The sequence below is a fragment of the Ambystoma mexicanum genome, chromosome 2q, assembly GCF_040938575.1.
Source record: "Ambystoma mexicanum isolate Mex_15411 chromosome 2q, UKY_AmexF1_1, whole genome shotgun sequence".
Taxonomy (NCBI): domain Eukaryota; kingdom Metazoa; phylum Chordata; class Amphibia; order Caudata; family Ambystomatidae; genus Ambystoma; species Ambystoma mexicanum.
Genome location: NC_090924.1, coordinates 753453344 through 753473339, shown reverse-complemented (window position 1 = coordinate 753473339; position 19996 = coordinate 753453344). Strand labels below are relative to the sequence as shown.

Below are 19996 nucleotides of genomic sequence, written 5' to 3'. Positions count from 1 at the left end.
TGGCGGGTAAGGAACCTCCGGCTGGCTTGCGGGCCTATTCTACCAGGGGAGAGGCTGCGTCTACTGCCCTGCAGAGGGGAGTTCCTATTCGTCACAATCGTGATGCAGCCACGTGGGCTTCAGTACATACTTTTGTACGTCGCTATCCCTAGATTCCATCAGAGGGCAGGATCTGGCCTTTGGCAAGGCAGTCCTCTATTCCGCAATTTGATTGGGCATGCTAAATTTGTGTTCTAAATTCTTTCCCACCTCCTTGCTTGGTACTGCTTTGGGAGTCTGTCATAGATATGGAATACGTCGGAGGACCCAATCCCCTCGAAGAACAAGTTACTTTCTTACCTGGTAACATTCTTTCGATGGGACTGTCCGACGACGTATTCCATATCGCTCCCTCCCTGCCTTCCCCGCTGCAGAATTTCTTTTGTGATTGCAGCTTGCGTTCCGCAAGGCCTTGTGTGTCTGACTGGCAGAAAACTAGTGGCACACGTTCTGGGAACAAACTATAACTGAGGCTATGGGCATTGTGCGTCCTACTTATCACATCGGGTGACGTCGGCCGTCGGAGGAGGTCCTCGGGGACGGCGCATCGACGCAGGACGCAGACGCCAAAGATTTTCCGAAGCAGCACAGCTGTGGACATTACCTGTCATAGATATGGAATACGTCGTCGGACCATCCCATCGAAATAACGTTACCAGGTAAGAAAGTAACTTGTTCTTCCTGCACATTGTGCGAAAAAAGATTGGTAGCCAGGGAGTGTCCCATGACCTTTGTTCTCAAATGCCATGAGAGAAGGTTGCTATGAACATTGTTTGACCCATTTGGAGCAAGGGTTTGCAGAAACATTGTATTGTTCTGGTTGATGTATTGTCGACGTGGGTGGAGGTGAAAATCACTGATCACAACCAAGGATGTCATGGGGTTTATGGGGCAAGTGTTTAAGCAGGAAGGATTACCTGTGTGTGGTGATTACCGACAATGGCGTTCAATGTAAATCTAAAGAGATGTGCCAGTACTTGGAAGCGAATGAGGTTGAACACAAGTTCATGGCCATATATCATCCCCACGCCAGTGGAGTTGCTGAAAGGTTCAACAAGGTGATAATAGATTGCATAAGATGCGCATCAGCAAATGGTTAAGACTGGGAAAGAGTGGTGGAAAGTAGGATTGATGCACATTGGTTTTCTCCACATGGAGCAACTGGCGTGTCCCTCTTTAAATTGAGTACGGGGAGGAAAGCGAATTGCAAAATGTCCCCCCATGGATGAAGAGAACAAGGTGGATTTAGGAGTGTGTGCAGAGGGCTAGATCACATGTCAGAGTGACAAATTTCCAACAAGACTAATAATGACAGGAGGAAGGCGGTAAAGGAATGTTTGCGAACTGGTGATCTTGTAACAGTGAATTTACCAGCGTCTTTGAGACCGGGGCCATTAAAATGGTTGACGTCCTGTAGTATCAAAACAGTTTTTCATAATGCTGTCATGATTGAAGATGGTAGGACCTGGATTTTGGGTAGAGTGGTGAAAGTAGAGGAAATGAGTGTTCCTGTGGTCCCTGCTGGAGGCAAGAGCAAGAGCAAGAGCAAGGAAATGGATGCAGTGGTAAGGAAACCGGGAAGGCAAACAAGGCATCCAGAAAAGTTCAAAGACTATGTGGTTGGTCTGATTGTCAAAGATGAATAAGAGTGTTAAAAAGAGATATGTACATATATGTATATATATTTCTGATGTTTGTTAATCTGCTTAGAATCACATGCTGTGCATAGGTCCGACATCCAGTGGTCACTGCGGAGTATTGCATTTTGTTTTTCGTAGTCGAAAAGGGGACGTCGACAAGGCGTGTCTGAAACACTATCCCTATAGTGACGTGCGTTGTACCCACAATCCCTCACGCGTCGAGGTCCCTCAGATTGTTTTTTTCCGCCCAGCTTCTGGTCGCCTTCACGCGGAGCTCCTCGAGAGACATTGCAACTCCTCGACCTTTGGTCTTTTTTTCTCTAATATTAATAATCCCTCCCTCGACGCAGTTGTAAGCTGTTCTCCGCCGAAAAGAATCTTCGACGGAGGGTCGAGCGGAATAAATCCTTCGGCGCTGCCGAACACGTGGCCTGGCCTCGCAGGCCATATACAGTAGGGAGAGTGGGGTCGTGGGACATCTCTGGGTCTTTTCTGAGAATGCCTTTCCCTTTCCCCTTCCTTTCCCTTGGGGTGTTTATCGCGATTTATTGCCTCGGCTATGGAGAGGACACCGTTTAGGTTTTGCCCACTTTGTAAAGGCAAATTCACTTGGAAGGACAAGCACTCACGGTGTAACCGCTGCTTGCCCCTCGATCACAGGGAGGAAGGGTGCGCGGCTTGTCGGCTTCTTAAGCCTAAAACTCTAAAAGACCGAAGGGTTAAAAGGTGGGCGGCCTACGCGATGTCGAAGGCCGAAGGTTCACCCGCCGCTGCTACCACCGACAGTGACGAGGAACGCGATAACACGACCTCCGCTACGGAAGTCGAAAACCCCTCTAAGGAGCGCTTACGCGCTTCGTCGTCTGTCCCCGGCCCCGACGGGCTCGGCTCACGCCCTGCTTATGGGGATGAACACCCCGGCGACACAGACGCACACAAAGATCCACATAAACACACAACCCACGGCTCTTCTTCGACGAAGTCGAAAAGACCTTCGGCGCCCAAGGAGACGCAGGTTCCACCGGCGGCCTCCTCGGACCGTTCGGGTTCGAAGCCCCTCTCGCAACCGCAGCCGCGACCTGCGACTGGGCTTTCGGCAAACAAGGGCGCTGCCACCAAACCATCGGCCGGTGCGCATCAACAGAAAGCGCAGACCGCCGTAGAGCGTTCGATACCCATAGCGTCGAAAACTCAAGCTTCCGCCGACAAACGAGTCGCCGACAAGCGAGTCGCCGATAGCTTAGCAAGGATCGCTGTAGCCGACGCCCAAAAGCGTACGCCGAAGATTACGTCGAGCGTTACGCATAAGTTAAAGGATACGCCGAAAAAGCCCGAAGGGAAGCAGGGACTACCCCCTTCAGTCAGGGAGTCTCCCGACACACCTGAAGGTTTTTCGGAGGGCGACGGGACACTTTCCTCAACGCTTTGGGAGAGGTCGAGCCATTTCGAGTTAGATAACCCTATGTTTCCCCCGCCAGACCGCTCTGGGGTAACCTATGAAACAATGGAAAGACTCCACCTCTGTATGGAGAGGATGGAAAGGTTCATGAGCACCCAGGCCTCTCAAACTCACAAGAGGACCAGAGAAGGGCCTCAGGAGGACCCCAGGGCCAAAAATCCGAGGCTAGTCGATCCCCAGCAGGACACAGCCTCAGACTTCCAAGATGTATATGACCTCACTGGGGAGGAACAATACTTCGAGGAAGAAGATGATTTCATGGACAATGAAGAACAGAACCAGGAGGAATGTCTGGAAGACAGAACAGACATTATAATAGAAGAAGAAGGCTTCGGGGTTAACCCAGAAGAGGGACCTTCACACCCCTGGCAATCACCATCAGTGTATTCCGACACTGATGTCCTAAACCTAACTCCTCCGGACAATTCTCCAGTTAGGAACACGTCTCCAATTGACGATCAGCCCACGTTCAATGCACTGTTGCGCAGAGCAGCAGCGCATTTCGAACTCGACACCGGGGAACTCTCTCCAGAATTGGACTTTGTAGAAAGAGTGATTAAAGAAAAACCCCCGGTCAGCCAGACCATTCCACTCCTCGCTTCAGTGAAGAGAAGGATCATACCTTCGCTGTCCACTCCCGCAATGATCAGAGGGGTCAATCCACGGATTGAAAAACTTTTCACTCCTTCACCCTCAGACCCCCTCTACATTAGGGGACATTCCATTCCGGATTCCCTAGTGGTATCTAATACTAGAAAGAGGGCAGGGGTACCACTTTCCACCAGTGAGGCACCCCCTGACAAGGAGGGCAAGAGGCTATATGCCCTTGCAAAAAGAGTTACTTCCTCGGCTGCCTTCTCAGCAAGAATTGCCAACAACAATTCCTTGCTTGCAAGCTACGCAGACGCGCAGTGGGCCAAACTGCGAATAGACGCAGAGGAAGCACCGGAGCCTTTACGTACGCGCCTACTGTCAACTATTGGCGAAGGAACCCAAGCATTGTTAAAAACTCTCTGGACGCGGCAGAAACAGCAGGACGTTCCTTGGTACAAGGAATACTCCTAAAGCGCCATGTATGGCTACGCAACTCAGGCTTTAAACCAGAGACACAGGCGTCTTTGATAAATAAACCTGTCGAGGACGCTAACCTCTTCGGAAAAGCGGTAGATGAAGCCCTAGAGATGGCTAAAAAAGAGTTCGACACTATCAAGACTCTTGACCAAATCTCTAAGCCCACTACCAGGCGCGGCTATGGCAACAAACGCTTTTTTCGTGGCCAACGCCAACACCAACAACAAAATCAACATCAGCAATACCCTGCCACCAATTACCAAACCAATAGTGGGCAGTACAGCCAAAAAGGCCAACGCCGGGGCAAAGGGAGGGGTCGGGGATCCACCCCCAGAGGCTCCCAAGCCCCCAACAACTCCAAGTGACGCGAAGATTCGCGTCCCCTCCCATGCAACACCGGTCGGGGGCCGGATAACATCCTTTCTTCCTGCATGGGAGGAGATAACTTCAGACCGTTGGGTACTTTCCACCGTAGCCCACGGATACTGTATCGAATTCAACAGTTCCCCATCCTACAGACCCCCGAGGGGACGTCGCATGACACCGGAACATCTTGCCATCCTTCTCCAAGAAGTACTACAACTGCTGGAAAAAGGAGCCATAGAGGTCGTGCCTCTATCTCAGGTAACAGAAGGTATTTATTCAGTGTACTTCCTTGTACCCAAAAATGATCTAACCATGCGCCCTGTATTAGATCTGCGCCCAGCGAACAAGTTTATCAAACCCCAAAAGTTTCGTATGGTAACCTTACAGGAAGTAATCCCACTGCTTTCTCAGGGAGATTACATGACAACATTGGACATGAAAGATGCATACTTTCATATTTCAATGTTGCCAGCGCACAGAAAATACCTCAGGTTCATGATAGAGGGCAAACACTACCAGTTCAAAGTGCTACCCTTCGGCATAGCATCAGCACCAAGGGTATTCACGAAGGTGCTGGCAGTGGCAGCGGCCCACCTGCGCAGGTTGTCCATCCCAGTTTACCCTTACCTCGACGACTGGCTCATAACAGGGGATTCTTACGAAACATGCTTCTCCAATACCCAAAAGACAGTAGACCTTTTGTTTCAGTTGGGCTTCTCCATCAACGAAAAGAAGTCCAGTTTAGACCCCAGTCAAATCAAGCAATTCCTAGGGGCTCTAATTCAAACAAAGGACGGCCTCGTCTTCCCCTCCAGAGAGAGGGTCCAAAACATGCTGTTTCAGATCCCTCAATATGTAACCGGTCGAGAGGTGACGGTACGCAAAGCAATGCGCTTGCTAGGAATGATGGCGTCGTGTATTTATTTGGTACCTCACGCGCGCCTGCGCCCAATGCAAGAGTGGCTCAACAGCCAGTGGTGTCAGGCCAGCGGACTATGGGAGGATCTAGTTGTGGTCTCGCAGGCCTTAGTTCTCTCGCTACGGTGGTGGACAAAGGAAAACATGGAAAAAGGGAAACCCTTTGCCACACCCGCGGCGGAAGCCACTCTAACCACAGACGCATCCCTCACAGGATGGGGGGCGCACCTATCCCATCAGACTGCTCACGGAGTGTGGACTCCGAACGTAGCATCCAAACACATAAATCTACTGGAGCTACTAGCTGTGTTCAAGGCGCTAAGAGCCTTCCAGGAACACCTACAAGGCAAAACAGTAATGGTCCTTACAGACAACACCACAGCCATGTACTACATCAACAAGCAAGGGGGCACCCACTCTCCAGGCCTGTCCAAGCTGGCCCAGAATATATGGAAGTGGGCTCTCAAACAGGACATGTTCCTACTATCACTACATGTACCCGGGGAACTCAATCTGCTAGCAGACAGTCTCAGCAGAGATTTCCCCCTGCCCAAAGAGTACGAATGGCGCCTGCACGAAGACATCGTCTTCGACGTCTTCACACAATGGGGATTCCCAGAAATAGACCTGTTCGCAACCCTGGAAAACTCACAATGCCTAAGTTACGCCTCCAGGTACCCCCAGAACCAATCCAAGGGGAACGGTCTGTCGATGCAATGGTCAGGGAAATTTGTTTACGCTTTTCCCCCCGACTCCCCTTCTCAACAAAGTGGTGCACAAGATGCACCAGGAACAAGTGACCATGATACTAGTGGCCCCAATGTGGGCACGACAACCATGGTTCGCTCACTTGATGGAGATGTCTCTATCCCCCCCAGTAAAACTCCCCTGCCCGTACAACATGCTGTCTCAGGACAAAGGCAGGACTCTGCATCCATGCCCCCAGAACATGAACTTAGCAGCTTGGCTCCTGAGATCATAGAGTTCGGACATCTACAACTCCCGCAAAGATGCATGGACATCCTCAGGGAAGCCCGGAAACCGAACACTCGCCACTGCTATTCTAGCAAGTGGAAAAGATTTGTCATCTGGTGCAGGAGTAAAAGCATCAACCCTATTGACTGCTCTCCCACACATGTGGTCCTATACCTGACCCACCTATTGGATTCAGGTCTAGTGTTTAACTCCATTAAAGTCCACCTAGCTGCACTTTCTGCATACACCACTTCCCAACTCAGTGTCGTGGTGGAGGATCCCTGTTATAAAGGCCTTCATGGAGGGAGTAAAGAGAATACACCCCCCGATAGCTGACCCAGCTCCCGGATGGGACCTTAATGTGGTACTTACCAGACTCATGGGCTCTCCATTCGAACCCATGCACAAAGCATCTCTTAAACACCTCACGCTTAAGACTGCTTTTTTAATAGCTATCACCTCCATCAGGAGAGTAAGTGAACTTCAGGCTCTTTCTATTCTAGACCCCTTCGTTACAGTTCACAAAGATAAAGTGGTTCTACGCACTCACCCTAGGTTTGCTCCGAAATTTATTTCTAAATTCCACGTAAACCAATCTATAGAACTACCAACGTTCTTTCAAAATCCTTCCAATTTGGGAGAAAGGACTCTGCACACACTAGATGTACGCAGAGCGGTCATGTTCTACATGGAAAGAACCAGACCACTGAGGAAGACTAATCAGTTCTTCGTCTCGGTGGCAGCAGGAAGAGAAGAGATGCAGTTTCAAAATCCACTATTTCTAGATGGATTGTTCAATGCATCACTCTCTGCTATACTCTTGCTAAGAGAGAACTGCCCTTTAGGCCAAGAGCACACTACTCGAGGCACGGGGGCATCCATAGCATTCATTGCAAATGTTCCCCTTGAGTCCATCTGCAAAGCAGCTACCTGGAGTTCTGTGCACACCTTTACAAAACACTACTGTCTAGATACACACTCTAGATCTGACTCCCAGGTGGGACAGGCAGTATTACGACACCTTTTCTCTACTGTTCCTTCTCATAACCCACCGCCAACTCCGGGTACTGCTCGCTAGTCTATACACAGCATGTGATTCTAAGCAGATTAACAAACATCAGAAGAGAATGCATTACTTACCGTAAAAGCATTTCTGATGATTGTATCTGCTTAGATTCACATGCGCCCGCCCTTCCTCCCCGCTCGGATGGAAGGAACATAGACTTCCTTTATATATCTCTCTCTTTTCTGTACTCACTCACGTCTAGAAGGCTCCCTCAGGGCAGAAAAATACAAACAGAGGGACCTCGACGCGTGAGGGATTGTGGGTACAACGCACGTCACTATAGGGATAGTGTTTCAGACACGCCTTGTCGACGTCCCCTTTTCGACTACAAAAAACAAAATGCAATACTCCGCAGTGACCACTGGATGTCGGACCTATGCACAGCATGTGAATCTAAGCAGATACAATCATCAGAAATGCTTTTACGGTAAGTAATGCATTCTCATATGTATATATATATATATATTTTCTTCTTTTCTCTTTCCTCTTTTCTATCTTGTTTCTGATCCTTTCCATTGTTTGGTGTGTTTGTTTCAGTTTTTTAGGGGAGGGAGGTGTGTAGTATGCTTGATGTCTGTGTGATGTATTGTGGGGATGGTAGAATGTATGTGTTTGAGTGGGATCTAGAATTAGAACTAGCGTGAGCTTGAATGATTGTTGAGAAAGACTAGGTGAGAGGAGGACGCTCTGCTGGTGGGCTGTAATATAGAGATTTCAATAAATACACCTGTCTCACCTGATATCCGCCTCCGCTTGATACTTCAGTGTTAGAATTTCCAACACACAATTGTGGTACATCTGCTACATCTGAAGGATGAATGCTTCAGTCAGCCTGGCAGGATTTTGAACATGTGTCTGTGTACATTGCATTGCAGGCATGTGTCCCAAGGATAGAACCATCCATCCGTCCACATGTATGTGACCTTGAACAGTTGGTCTGATAGGGCTTAAGCAGTCCAGCTGTAGTTTGCTTTTTAAAATAGACCAATCAGTTTTGGAACCTGGTAGAAGCATGTAGTAGGTTCAGAAACGCACAATAGGTGCATCATAGATGTGTTGAAATCCCATTACTTGTTCCTGCCTGGGCTAAGATTGATGGGCATGCTTCTGAGTCATCCGTGCAGTATCACAGTGAGCAATTGAATCTGCATATTCTTTTTAATGGCCCTCAATGCTGCTGTATGTAGTGTGACCCTGTTGGGTCTGCTCCCAAACAATGCCCTTTTCACCCCCCCCCCCTCTCCTCTTAGCACATTATGTGGTAATCCTGAAAGAGACTACACACAGTTTGCCCTAGGTCTGACTTGGCTACGTTCCTTTGAACCTTTCCTCATTGATCATCTTTAGACCTCTCAATGCATCCTTCAATGGTGCTTAGAAGCTGTTTGGGTTGAAAGGCCTTGCTTTACTCGCACATGTGTGATCCCTGAAACAAGCTAACCTGGGAGAAGCTAGAGGATGGTGTCTAAGGATCATTGTAGGCCAGAAATCAATGCCCACTTGGAGATGCTGGCCTGAGCTGTACGAGGATCCCGCATAACTCCCTCCTCATTATTTGCTTTGTATACGAAGTGTCACTTAGAATCCTGAGATCCACTTCATTGTGCTACCAATGAAACCGAATTTAATGGACAAAGGATGTGGCGTTTGTAGTGTTGTGGTCACTGCATGTTACTGTCCATGCACATCAAATGATTATGAAGCAAATGCATGTGAATGTAACTGCCTGGATACACCATAAGTCAGCACTGTTGAAGGCTGGGAAAAGCCTGCAGGAATTTTCAGGACATTGACTGTCATACATACCTTAACAGAGATTTTTCTTTTTGGAAATCTTCCACATACATTCTTTGGTCCTCCAGCACTACTGTTGGACTGCTATGAATTTGTTTCATTCACTTTTAAAGTGAGTTAGCCTCACTATTCACCCGCACTTAGTTTTTTTTCTTCTGTCAGCACCTCTCACCTTCTATGAAGTGCTGCCAGGAGCCTCTGAGGGTCCGTGTTCTATGTTTACGGTGCCTGGTGTATCCCATATGCCTACCAGTGCAGGTTGTGTAGCCCATGTGCCTACCAGTGCAGGGGGTGTCATCAGATTTTTATGATGTCTTTTGTTTCCTGTGTTTACATAAAGTGTTGTTGGGGACACTAATTTCGTCAGAAGTAACACTTGTTATTTTCCATGCTTCTCTTGAGCAGGCTGGTGGTAGTTGAAACATTTTTGACTTCCTTTCAAATGTAACGTGGCTGCGACAGTGCTTTTAGTGGGACTCCAAATGGCTACTCTGTTTTTTGTACCCTGTTTAAGATGGTATGGCCTTAGTTGGCCATCCAACCATTCCATTGTGGGAGGGTCTTTGAAAGACCCCAAATACTGAAGGTGCGAGTGGAGGCAGTATACGTTTGTGATGAAACATCAAGGAGGTACAAAATAAAGGGTGCCCCGTATGATTTCGTCCCTCCAGGTAAGCAATGGGTATATGCAAAAAATGGACCAGGAGCAAGAGGATGGAAAGAAACCATTCGATCCCTTTCACTAAAATATCAATTTATTTTCATGTATAACTAATATTTAGTGGTACTGAACCAACATAGGCATTAAAAACCAAATTGTACAAATGTACATAATGACTCATACTCCATTCAATCTACTCCATCAGACATACTCATACATACATATATCGTACTTCTCCACAGTATGTTTTATAGATCAGCCTTGTAACATACATGACCATGTAACAATTGTTCAAAAATGTCCCTATACCCCATGTGTATACTGGTGTGTATCTATTCGGCAACAGATGTTGTTGACATGTGTTTCAGTTGGAATCAGCTGCCTTGAAACTATGGCCCTCAGTTTTCTCCAACCTTCTTCAGGGCGGAAGTGGATGAATTGTTGTGCCCCACTTCTGTGTATATATGGAGTTGGAAACAATCTCTAGAAAATAAAAAAAAATTAAAAACCTATTGCCACCAGTGTTCTCACCATCCTCGTTCATTCTAACTAGAGGCACAGAACCATGTGCATGTAACCACTTAATTGTTACACAAGTTGCACTTACCTCCAAATGATTATTGGAGGAAGTTCAAGACTATGGACAAATCCTCAATGCTCATGCAACCAGATCACTTCTTGGCAGAGCCGATCAAACCAAAGCAACAGGATAAGGAAACGGGCACCCCTGACATTCCCTGCCCTCGCTGGGGTTGTTAATTGTATCTCAGAAACCAAGTACTTACTCCGTTCTTTTACTATGAACACTCTGGTTGAAATTAGTTCCCCCTAGTTTCCATGGTGTGTATGTGGGATACCTACTGTCAGAAATCCAACACTTAAATATTGCTGTGCAGTGGAACAATCCGATATGTGCGTTGAAAAAACGGGTATAATGTGGAGATATCCCCGGGGGACAATGTAGCAAATTAATGTTGTGTTATGCATACATGCCAGTTCTATAAGGAATTCCTTTACCCAGGCGTTACTATGTGCACAGACCAACGGCTTGTATCACCAATAATCTCTGGTAGAATACTAGAGCTATTTGAGTTAGTGTGATGATTTTACCCTAGTCAAAAGATATGGTATGCAGGGCTATTTATGTCCACCTCTGGGTCTATGGCAATGGAGCATAAGAAATTTACATCAACAGCACCAATCCCCCTGTGAGGAGAAATGTCGTAATCTAGCACAGTGCTTGTTTTGGGACTACATTGCCCATAAGCCCGTGCATTCTATGCTGACCCCCTGAGAAATATATGTAGCGTTTTGAGTTGACAATTGGGCCTGCAATTTGCCCAGGGAGCGCATTAGTAGGCATCAGAACAGTTGTGATGGGGGAGGTAAGTCACGCTCAAGTCCCAAGAAAAATCATTCAGTAACCAATCCGTATTGTCCTAATACGAATGTTTCCACAAGCCAGAATTCTGTCAGTAAAGATGTTCATTCAGAGTATTGGACAGCCGACATGTGTTTCGACCTACAGGTCGTTCTCAAGGCCAAAACCTGGTTCTTAGTCAGCTGATTGCTGAAAGTGGATGTTTATCCAAGTTCCACAAGAAAAAGGTGATTAAGATCTGCATAAGTGCGTATATATCAGATCGAGGGTTTGCAAGTTGTAACGCTTTGTAACTTCAGCCTGTCATCATAGGCTAGAAAGAAATCTATTCCCGAAAATCGGCGACAGCAAATGAAGGGGCTAAATCCCTGCGGTGTGCATTAGCGGTAATCCCCATCACAACTGTTCTGATGCCTACTAATGCGCTCTCTGGGCAAATTACATGCCCAATTGTCAACTCAAAACGCTACATATATTTCTCAGAGACTTGGCATATAATGCAGGGGCTTATGGGCACAAGAATTCATCCACTTCCATCCTGAAGAAGGTTGAGGGCCATAGTTACAAGGCCGCTGATTCTGACTGAAACACGTGTCGACGACAACATCTGTTGCAGAATAGATACACACCAGTATACACATGGGGTGTAGCGACATTTTTGAACAATTGTTACATGGTCATGTATGTTACAAGACCGATATAAAACGTAATGTGGAGAAGTAAGATATATGTATGTATGTGTGGGTATGTCTGATGGAGTACGAGTCATTATGGATATTTGTACAATTTGGTTTTTAATGCCTATATTGATTCAGTACCACTAAATATTTGTTATATATGAAAATAAATGTATATTTTTGTTAAAGGGATCAAACTGTTTCTTCCATCCTCTAGCTCCCGGTCCATTATTTGTATATATGCATGAAGCAGGTAGAAAGGAGTTGCAAGGGGAAGAAGTTTCCTCTAGGCATGACACCGTGGCAGATTGTTGAGTAGGTAGACTAGGGTGGATTGTGGGGGAACCAGAGACAGATCCCTGAAACAGGAAAGCAAAGGGAGGAAATGGCTCCATTTTTTGGGAATCCCCCGATTGCCCAGCCCTTGACATAATCTCAGAGCACTGTTGTGCCATCAGCCAGCTCCATCCAGTGCCTGCGCCCTTGCCTAGCAAGCAGATGCATGTAAACCCTCTGATATGTGGAGGATAAGTCTCCCAAGAGCCAGCGAGGAAAATCAGAGGAGTGAGTCCCACATTGCAGAGTCTATAAAAGGTGCTGGGACACTCATTACCCCAACTCAGCATGGGAGGAATCTGAGCCATACATTGCGATGCCCAGTGTGATGATCCCTGTGATGTTGTCCTTTCCCCCCACGGAGGAGACCCTTTCCATGAGGCCAGGGAGGTGAGGCAGCTACCCGATAGTCCCCATGGGGGTGGTAGTCAGCGGGAGGATCTCCCGGGGAGGGATTCCCCCTCTGGGATACAGGGAGGACATCATGGGCAGATGAAGTATTTCCACACACTTCCTTCCCCACCCTCCTCTAATCAAGCATCCTCTCCTATGTATGTTTGTCGGATCAGTGAACCCCCCCATTACTGTGACAGGAAGTGTAGGTTTGACCCCAGTGAATGCCCATTGCAAGTACTAAGGCGAGTAGGAGGTGCAGAGCCAGCATGAATCATCCTCAGAATTTGATTGACATTTTTGCTTTTGAATGACCAGTGACTTAAAGATGGAGGAAGAACTGACACAGTTGTTAGGACCCTCTTTGGAGGCAACGCAAGCAAAGCAAAGTTACTGCAGACAGATAAGCTGAAGCTGCTCACCGGGACACACTCGGATGACTGCCGTGCACCGGCAGACCGAGAACGGAAGAAGAAAGTCCAGGCGCAAGATCCTACAGAACCATGTGGTCGATCAGGGACGCGCAGCTTGGCTCCAGTGAAGTGCTGAAGTGGGAAGCAGCGTGAAGACCGAAGAACCAAAGAGAAGACTGAAAAAGACCAGGTAGCGCCTATTGAAGGTACAGAGGCTGCCCAGGTCCACAGAGCAAAAAAAAAAAGCCATTTTAAGAGTCTAGGACCTAGATCTAAAACCATTAGAAAGTGTTGACAGGTACTATACCTGGCATAATAGTGAACCAGGTATAGTAGAAGTTGAACAGAGTGGATTGGGGACCCGCAGGTGAACGAGGAAGAGTTCCTCAACTGTGCATTTTCCTTGTGGCAGTACCTGGCAGGGAAGTGTACCAGGATTGCCTACCTGCGCCACTGGAGAGGCTCCCAACAAAGTGCTTGTGAAAGGCATGGGAGAAGGAAGAGATTCCTCCTAGTGTGTGAAACTGTGACATTGCGCCTGAGAAAGGCCAGGGAGTGGGAGTCGTTCCTCTGGTGTGAGTTACTCACCATTGGTGCTTAAAGAAACATTGAAGAAACCAGGGGAAAGGGAGTAATTCCCCCTTGGTGTTTTGTTTGGCCTTATAGATAACCCTAAGAGGATCATTGGGGGCATTATTTTTATGAACATTAAAAGGTCAGCCAAAAAGGGAATCTTGATACAAACGAGGGAAATCCAAAGTCCTGGAACTAACTTTTGATCACCTGTCCAGAAGAAGGGAGCCATTCTTCTGAAGCAAGAAGATCAACACTTTCCTTAGTTTAGTTAAGAGTGTAAGGGGCGAAAATAGGTTTTGACAAAAGACAGTGGCCTATTTAATTTAGATAGACATCCTGACAGAACCCTTGGTGTTTAGTTGAGGCAGCGAAACCCCAGAGAGAGGGACAGGTATGTTTTCCTTTTCATTTGATAACAATAAAAAGTGTATAGAAACCAACAAGTCACCTGTGTATCAGTCTCTTACTTCTGCAGCCTTACACCAGAGACTTTTATTTGAAATCCATGGAGAAGTCATCCTGTTATTATTTATCTGCCCGATTGCAGTTGTATAATCCTATATTTCGTTCAATAATCCCCTTTAATGTCCTACTTTGTCTGGTGTTGCCCCATTTATCCTTCCTTTCTGACAGGTAGCAGGTGCACATCTTTGCTAATTAGGCTGTTGGTGCCCTAATGCGGCTCAAGTTCTCTGCCGTTATCCCCATGAACTTCATAAATGTTTCTTGAATGTTATGAAAGATGCTAATGTGAATTTTCTTTTACAGGTCTCTGATGGCCAGCATCGCAGAAATTTATTTCAGGGCTTGGAAGAAAGCTTCTGGTACTGTCTTGGAGGTACTTTGTTTACATCAAATCTTCTGACATTTATAGTGAGAAAAATGCCACATTGTAACCTAGTTAAGTGAAACAATGAGCACATTTAATGTGCAGTTTCAAACCGATTTCATATAAAGCATTTAAAACAAATTTAAATAATCTGTTTTTCAAAAATGGCATCATTAAACTGAAGTCTTAAACATTTTCAAATATGTATGTACTTTTAAAATGTTTAGTACTAGTGTCCTGTGTCCTAATTTAAAATAAAAAAAATATATACAAAAAAACAGAAGGTGACTCTGATTACCACTCTTTCTGTTGCCCTAATGTGTCGCATTGACGCTCAGTTACAAACTAGACACATTAATTCACTTTTTAATATTGTGGATAAAAAAAGGGGCGACAAATGCTAGGGCTGTACTGGGTTCATGGTGTCCGCACAGGGCATTTGTCGCCCCTTTTTTTTATCCACAATATTAAAAAGTGAATTAATGTGTCTAGTTTGTAACTGAGCGTCAATGTGACACATTAGGAAGGGGGTCTGTGAGTGGGAGGTCACCTTAAGGAGGGAGGGGAATGTAGAAAGGAGTTGGGGCAGACTAGGAGGTAGGGCAGGGTAGGGGCAGCAGTCAGCGGTATAGAGGGAAAGGAAGACCAGAGGGCTGTGGCGCAAAGCAGGAGATCAGGAAACTCAGTGGCAAGAAGTCAGAGGGCTGTTGCAAGAAGCTGTAAAGGACGTAGAAGGTTGATAGGATCAGGTTCCACCTTCAGGAGCACATAAGGTGGAAGCAGTGTTACTGGAAGACAGCACTGGGGTAGGTAGGAGCTTTCCGAGGTAGCTGAAGCAGAAGTCCGGGAAAATCAGAGGCAAGAAGTCCAGAGGGCTGTTGCAAGCTGGAGAGGACGCAGAAGGTTGGGTGGATCAGGTTCAGCCTTCAGGAGATCAAAAGATGGAGGCAGTGATTCTGGAAGGCAGCAGTGGGATTGGTAGGAACTGTATGGGGCAGTTGCTACTGAGATGGGCTAGTGGGGGAGTTACTCCGAAGTGGGCCGATGGAGGGAGGGCCAAAAAACCCTGGCAGGATGGAGAGGCAGTTTGAAGACAGTAGGTGTTACCCCCCGTACGGACCCGTACCACCCGTTTGACACCCGTTCAGAGGCAGGGTGGAGGCAAAGGTGTTGGCAGACTGTAGGAGTGGGCAAGGGAGATCCGTGCAGATGTACCAAGCCAGTGGAGCAGGAACACAGTAATTAGAAGGATCATGCTCTTGAGGTCCAGGAGGGAGTTGGACAGGGGGGGCAGGCTGAGTAGTTAGGAGCGCACGGGAAGGAGGCCGTACTATCGGCAGGAGCCAAGGAGGAGACTGTTGTGGAGCCTGCAATAGGGCCAGTGGGGTGGCAGTGCCAATAGTGCAGGGTTATAGGCTACAATGAGAAGGAACAGGCACAAGAAACCCGGAAGAGAGGTGAACCAGAGGTCCAAGTCACGTAGTGGGAGTGCTTAGGAAGGAGGCTGGGGGCCAACAGAGGCCAGAGAGAGGGGCACTACAGAGCCAAGGGGCAACACAAGTGAGTAGGTGGTTGTGACCCTAGGTAGCTAGGAGATCAGCTAGATAAATGGTGAGAAGGGCGGGCAGCAGGATCCAGCCCAAACAGTTGCTGGGCAAAGGGAGACGGTCAAGGAGGAGGTTGGAGCTCAGTGCAGGTGTAACAGGGGAATGGCGTAGTAATGGTAGCAGCTGCAGGGAGTCGGCAAGGGCGGGAGCTGTTTGATGTGGAGGGCGTCGCAGCACAGAGCAGCTGGATCAGGTGGCCTGCACGGCAGGGGCAGTAGGATCTGACCCAGAATGTGGCAGAGTGCAGGCACGGAAAGTAGCCGTCAGACACAGCGGGCACATCAGTTCGGGGTGGAAGGATGAGTTATGGTGGAGAGGAGGTCGGAGGCAGCAGAGTCCAGCCTGCATAGTCTGGGGAATCTGCTAAGGCTGCAGAAGGTGGGAGGCGTAACAGCCCAATGCAGAAGAAGCAGGCAATGGCGTAGTGAAGGCAGCAGCTGCCGGGATTAACTGGCTGAAGTGGAGGGAGGGCCGTAGTCCAGAGCAGTTGGAGTGGGTGGTTGGCTCGGCAAGGGCAGCAGGATCTTACCCAGTACGTTGCGGATTGCACGCAAGGATGGCAGGCGCCAGACACAGCAGGTGTAACAGCCCGGAGTTGATTGGGTAAGACACACGAGCGGCCCTGTAGTGAGGAGCAGATGAGAGGTTGGGGCCAGCTGTCGGGAGCCGATGAGGTGAGCTGAGGATCCAAAGAGAAGAACCACATAAGCAGGCAGGCAGCTGCATTCCTTGACAGCAAGGCAGACAGGCTGGACTGGCCACAAGAAAGGTGAGCACCAGGAAAGCAGTAGGGTCCCGTCTGCGTAGAAGTAGGGAGCTGGTAGTGGCTGCCGCTGCGGACGCAGGAAGCTTAACAGCCCGTATCAGATAGGGTAGGCACGGTAGCAGCAAGGGTAGCAGGCAGCTTCATGTTGGCGGTGGCCGCAGGAGCAAGACACTGAGGGCGCGAAAGCCTGTCACTGAGGTATTAGGTTCCAGTAACAGCGAGGGCAGCTGGTGACAAATCACTGCGTCGCTTAGGCAGTGCCCGTTGCACAGAAAAACTGAGGGCGCGGTAACCCCGCGGCTGAAGGATCGGCTCACAGAAGCTGCAGGGCCAGCAGGATTAAAGAGGTTCACAGTGAGCCGGCAGCGGTCGCGGCTGCGAGTCGCAGAGAGCGCGACTGCCCGTGGCTGAAGTATCGGTCCCAGTAGCAACGAGGGCAGCAGGTGTCTAAACACAGCCTCGTTCAGGCAGTGGTCGCAGCCGGGAGACGCCGAGAGCGCGGCAGCCCGCTGTTGAAGGATCAGGTCACGGCAGGATTAAAGTCAGGTCCGTAGGGAGCCGCCAGCAAGGGTGATGATTGCCAGATGCGGTGGGCACCGTAGTCTGGCACAGAAGGAGCGCATCCTAGGAGTGTTAGGGAGAATTCTCTGTTAAGGCTAATTTCCCAAACCTAGTAAGTCCCCCAGCAGCTTTGCTTGATTTTTGGGGTTTATTTTTTTCTCCTGCTAAGAGTGAGACTCTTTTTCTCCCACTCTTAGGCATGATTTGAGAAGGTCCTTTGACTGTGAATGTGTTTTATGGCCTATGGGGTCTTTTACTCCATAGGGCTTCATGTGTTTTTGGTATGTGTGTTACACAGCACCCTCAGTGCAGTAACACAGGGGTGTCATAGTGACCCCCAAACATAGACTCCATAACCTGGGACTGACTATGGTCTCCCAGGGCATGTAAAGTCACCATTGGCTTTACTAGTCTCAAATTGTGAACAGAACCAGTACAAACCATCATATTGTGGAAGTACTGGTAGGAATAATTCGATTGCCCCTGGGTCTGTTTTTCAAGGGGGCACTATCCAGTCCCCCCTTGTTGAGTTTCTGGCTGGTGGCAGTGGATACCACGCGAAATATTTCACTGGAATATTTCTTATGGGATTTTCCCATTGATTTTAAACGCACCACTTTTTGGTGCAATGTTAAAGATACCGCCGGGTTATTTATTTAAATTTAATTCCCCGGTTGGGTCTTTTTGCCTGGACTCAGTTTTGAAATGGTGTTTGTGTTCGCCTCTGAAACTCTAACCCAAGTCGAGCCCTTTGTTCCACTTTTTTGGCGGGCTTCTGCACAGAAGCACTCCAAATGGTGCCACTCCGTCTGGGGTCTACAGGATGTGTGGGAGGGGGATTAGGCACCCTGGACTGAGTTGTCTTGGCAACTCAAGTCGCACTCTTGTGTGATTGGCCCAGTGGTGAGCCGCCCGGCTCACCACTTAGCATTCTTGAGTGACAGCTAGACTGTTGAATGGGTTTTTTTTTGCATAAAAGCAAGGCTTTGGGGACTGGAACTTCAGAAGTCGCCACAGGACCTAAAGAATTCAAAGAGTGGAGAAGCTGAGCCATCTACAACGACAACACCACCGGTGGAGCCCTGCTGTAAAGAACTCGCCACTTCCCCGACGACGGAGGAGATCTTCTTCCAGGAGAGTCTTCTTCCCTTTGAGCTGGTGGGACCAACAAGTTCGCTTTTTTTGCCTTCCAGGACGTCTCGTTGTCGAATCGCCCGTGCCAAGCACCCCGGCGGCCAGATAGCCATGCTTCACCACTGACCGCAAATAAAAGGGTTGTACCTTTTAATCTGGAACTCCGCGGCTGGTTTCTTCCCTGGCAGTGCAACAACCTCCAGCTTTCTTCCTCGTCAAGATCATCTCTTCCTCTGGTCGAAGCGAGGACTTGCACCCGCTGCCAGGAACAACTGCCCCCGCTAGAACGTTCTCACCATTTAAGGTACTGTGTCCTGCCTGGCCGCCCTTGCAACGGACTGTCCAAGGTGTCCCTTAAATCATAGACTTTCCAACTGGGTTGGCCTCCAAACCTTCTGACCTTATCTTTCTGAACTGATCAACCTCTTTTGACATTTTCTGCAAAGACTGAGTGCATTTCCACTGTGTGATCTTGGGCACATTCAGCCTTGCTCTCTCTAAGAGTGGGCCTGGCCTATGAACTTTGGCTCTACAGTAGACCCTGCCTTTCCTGCCTTGCTGGGGGTTCATAAAAGTGTTGGTACTGTGTTATTTCCATACTCTGCCTTTTCAGCCAATTATTGGAGTGCCATCTAAGGTTACGCGCTCACCTCTGTTTTGCTAATAAGTGGTGTGTTAACCTAGACTTGTCGAATAATTAACTAGGGAGGTGTATATACTTAGTGACTGTGTTTGAACTTGCTTGATATATTAGTGCCAGTGTATTTTCAGAAGTGTGTTTTAAATAAATATATACTTTTAATACCAAAGTTCTGGTCAGTGTTTGCTTGTTCTACTCTATTTTTTGCCCTATTGTGTATACTCTATATACTGCCTAACTCTTCTTGAGAGAAGTCTGACTGCTCAGCCACAGCTACCAGGTAAATCTGGGTGGTGTAGACTACTACCAATTGGGTTCACTGCTTACTCCTGTGGTCTTAAACTTTTTGCAGTGGTCCCTAAGGGAACTGCACAGGTTTCTGCCTAACACGGAGCCGCAGCTCGGCAGGATGACAGCGGGAGCAGCACCGGGACTCAGCACAAGGTCGCCATGTTTTCGCCCACGAGGTGGGAGAGGAGCCTGAAAGAGGTGAAACAAGCAATGAAGAGTAGAGATCCAGAGGCTGAGGCAGACCGGTGAAGCACAAGGTATTTGGAAGATGAAAAGTGCAGAGTAGAAGTTGAAATTGTAGTTTATTCCGCTCTCAAAAGGTTAGATTCAGCCTGAATGGGGGAGACATTGGATCAGGCATCCGATGCTTGTTGCCCCCTGGTGAAAAAAGTATATATAAAAA

At 48.1% G+C, this 19996-nt stretch overlaps 1 protein-coding gene across 1 annotated transcript in view; it reads left to right on the top strand.

Moving 5' to 3' along the window:
- The window catches only part of NCAPG2 (non-SMC condensin II complex subunit G2), a 1155695-nt gene that overhangs the window by 345259 nt on the left and 790440 nt on the right, over window positions 1-19996 (top strand). Inside the window, exon 8 of the mRNA XM_069647980.1 lies at window positions 14534-14603. Within this exon, the coding sequence (XP_069504081.1) occupies window positions 14534-14603 (70 nt within the window). The remainder of the gene's footprint in view (window positions 1-14533; window positions 14604-19996) is intronic.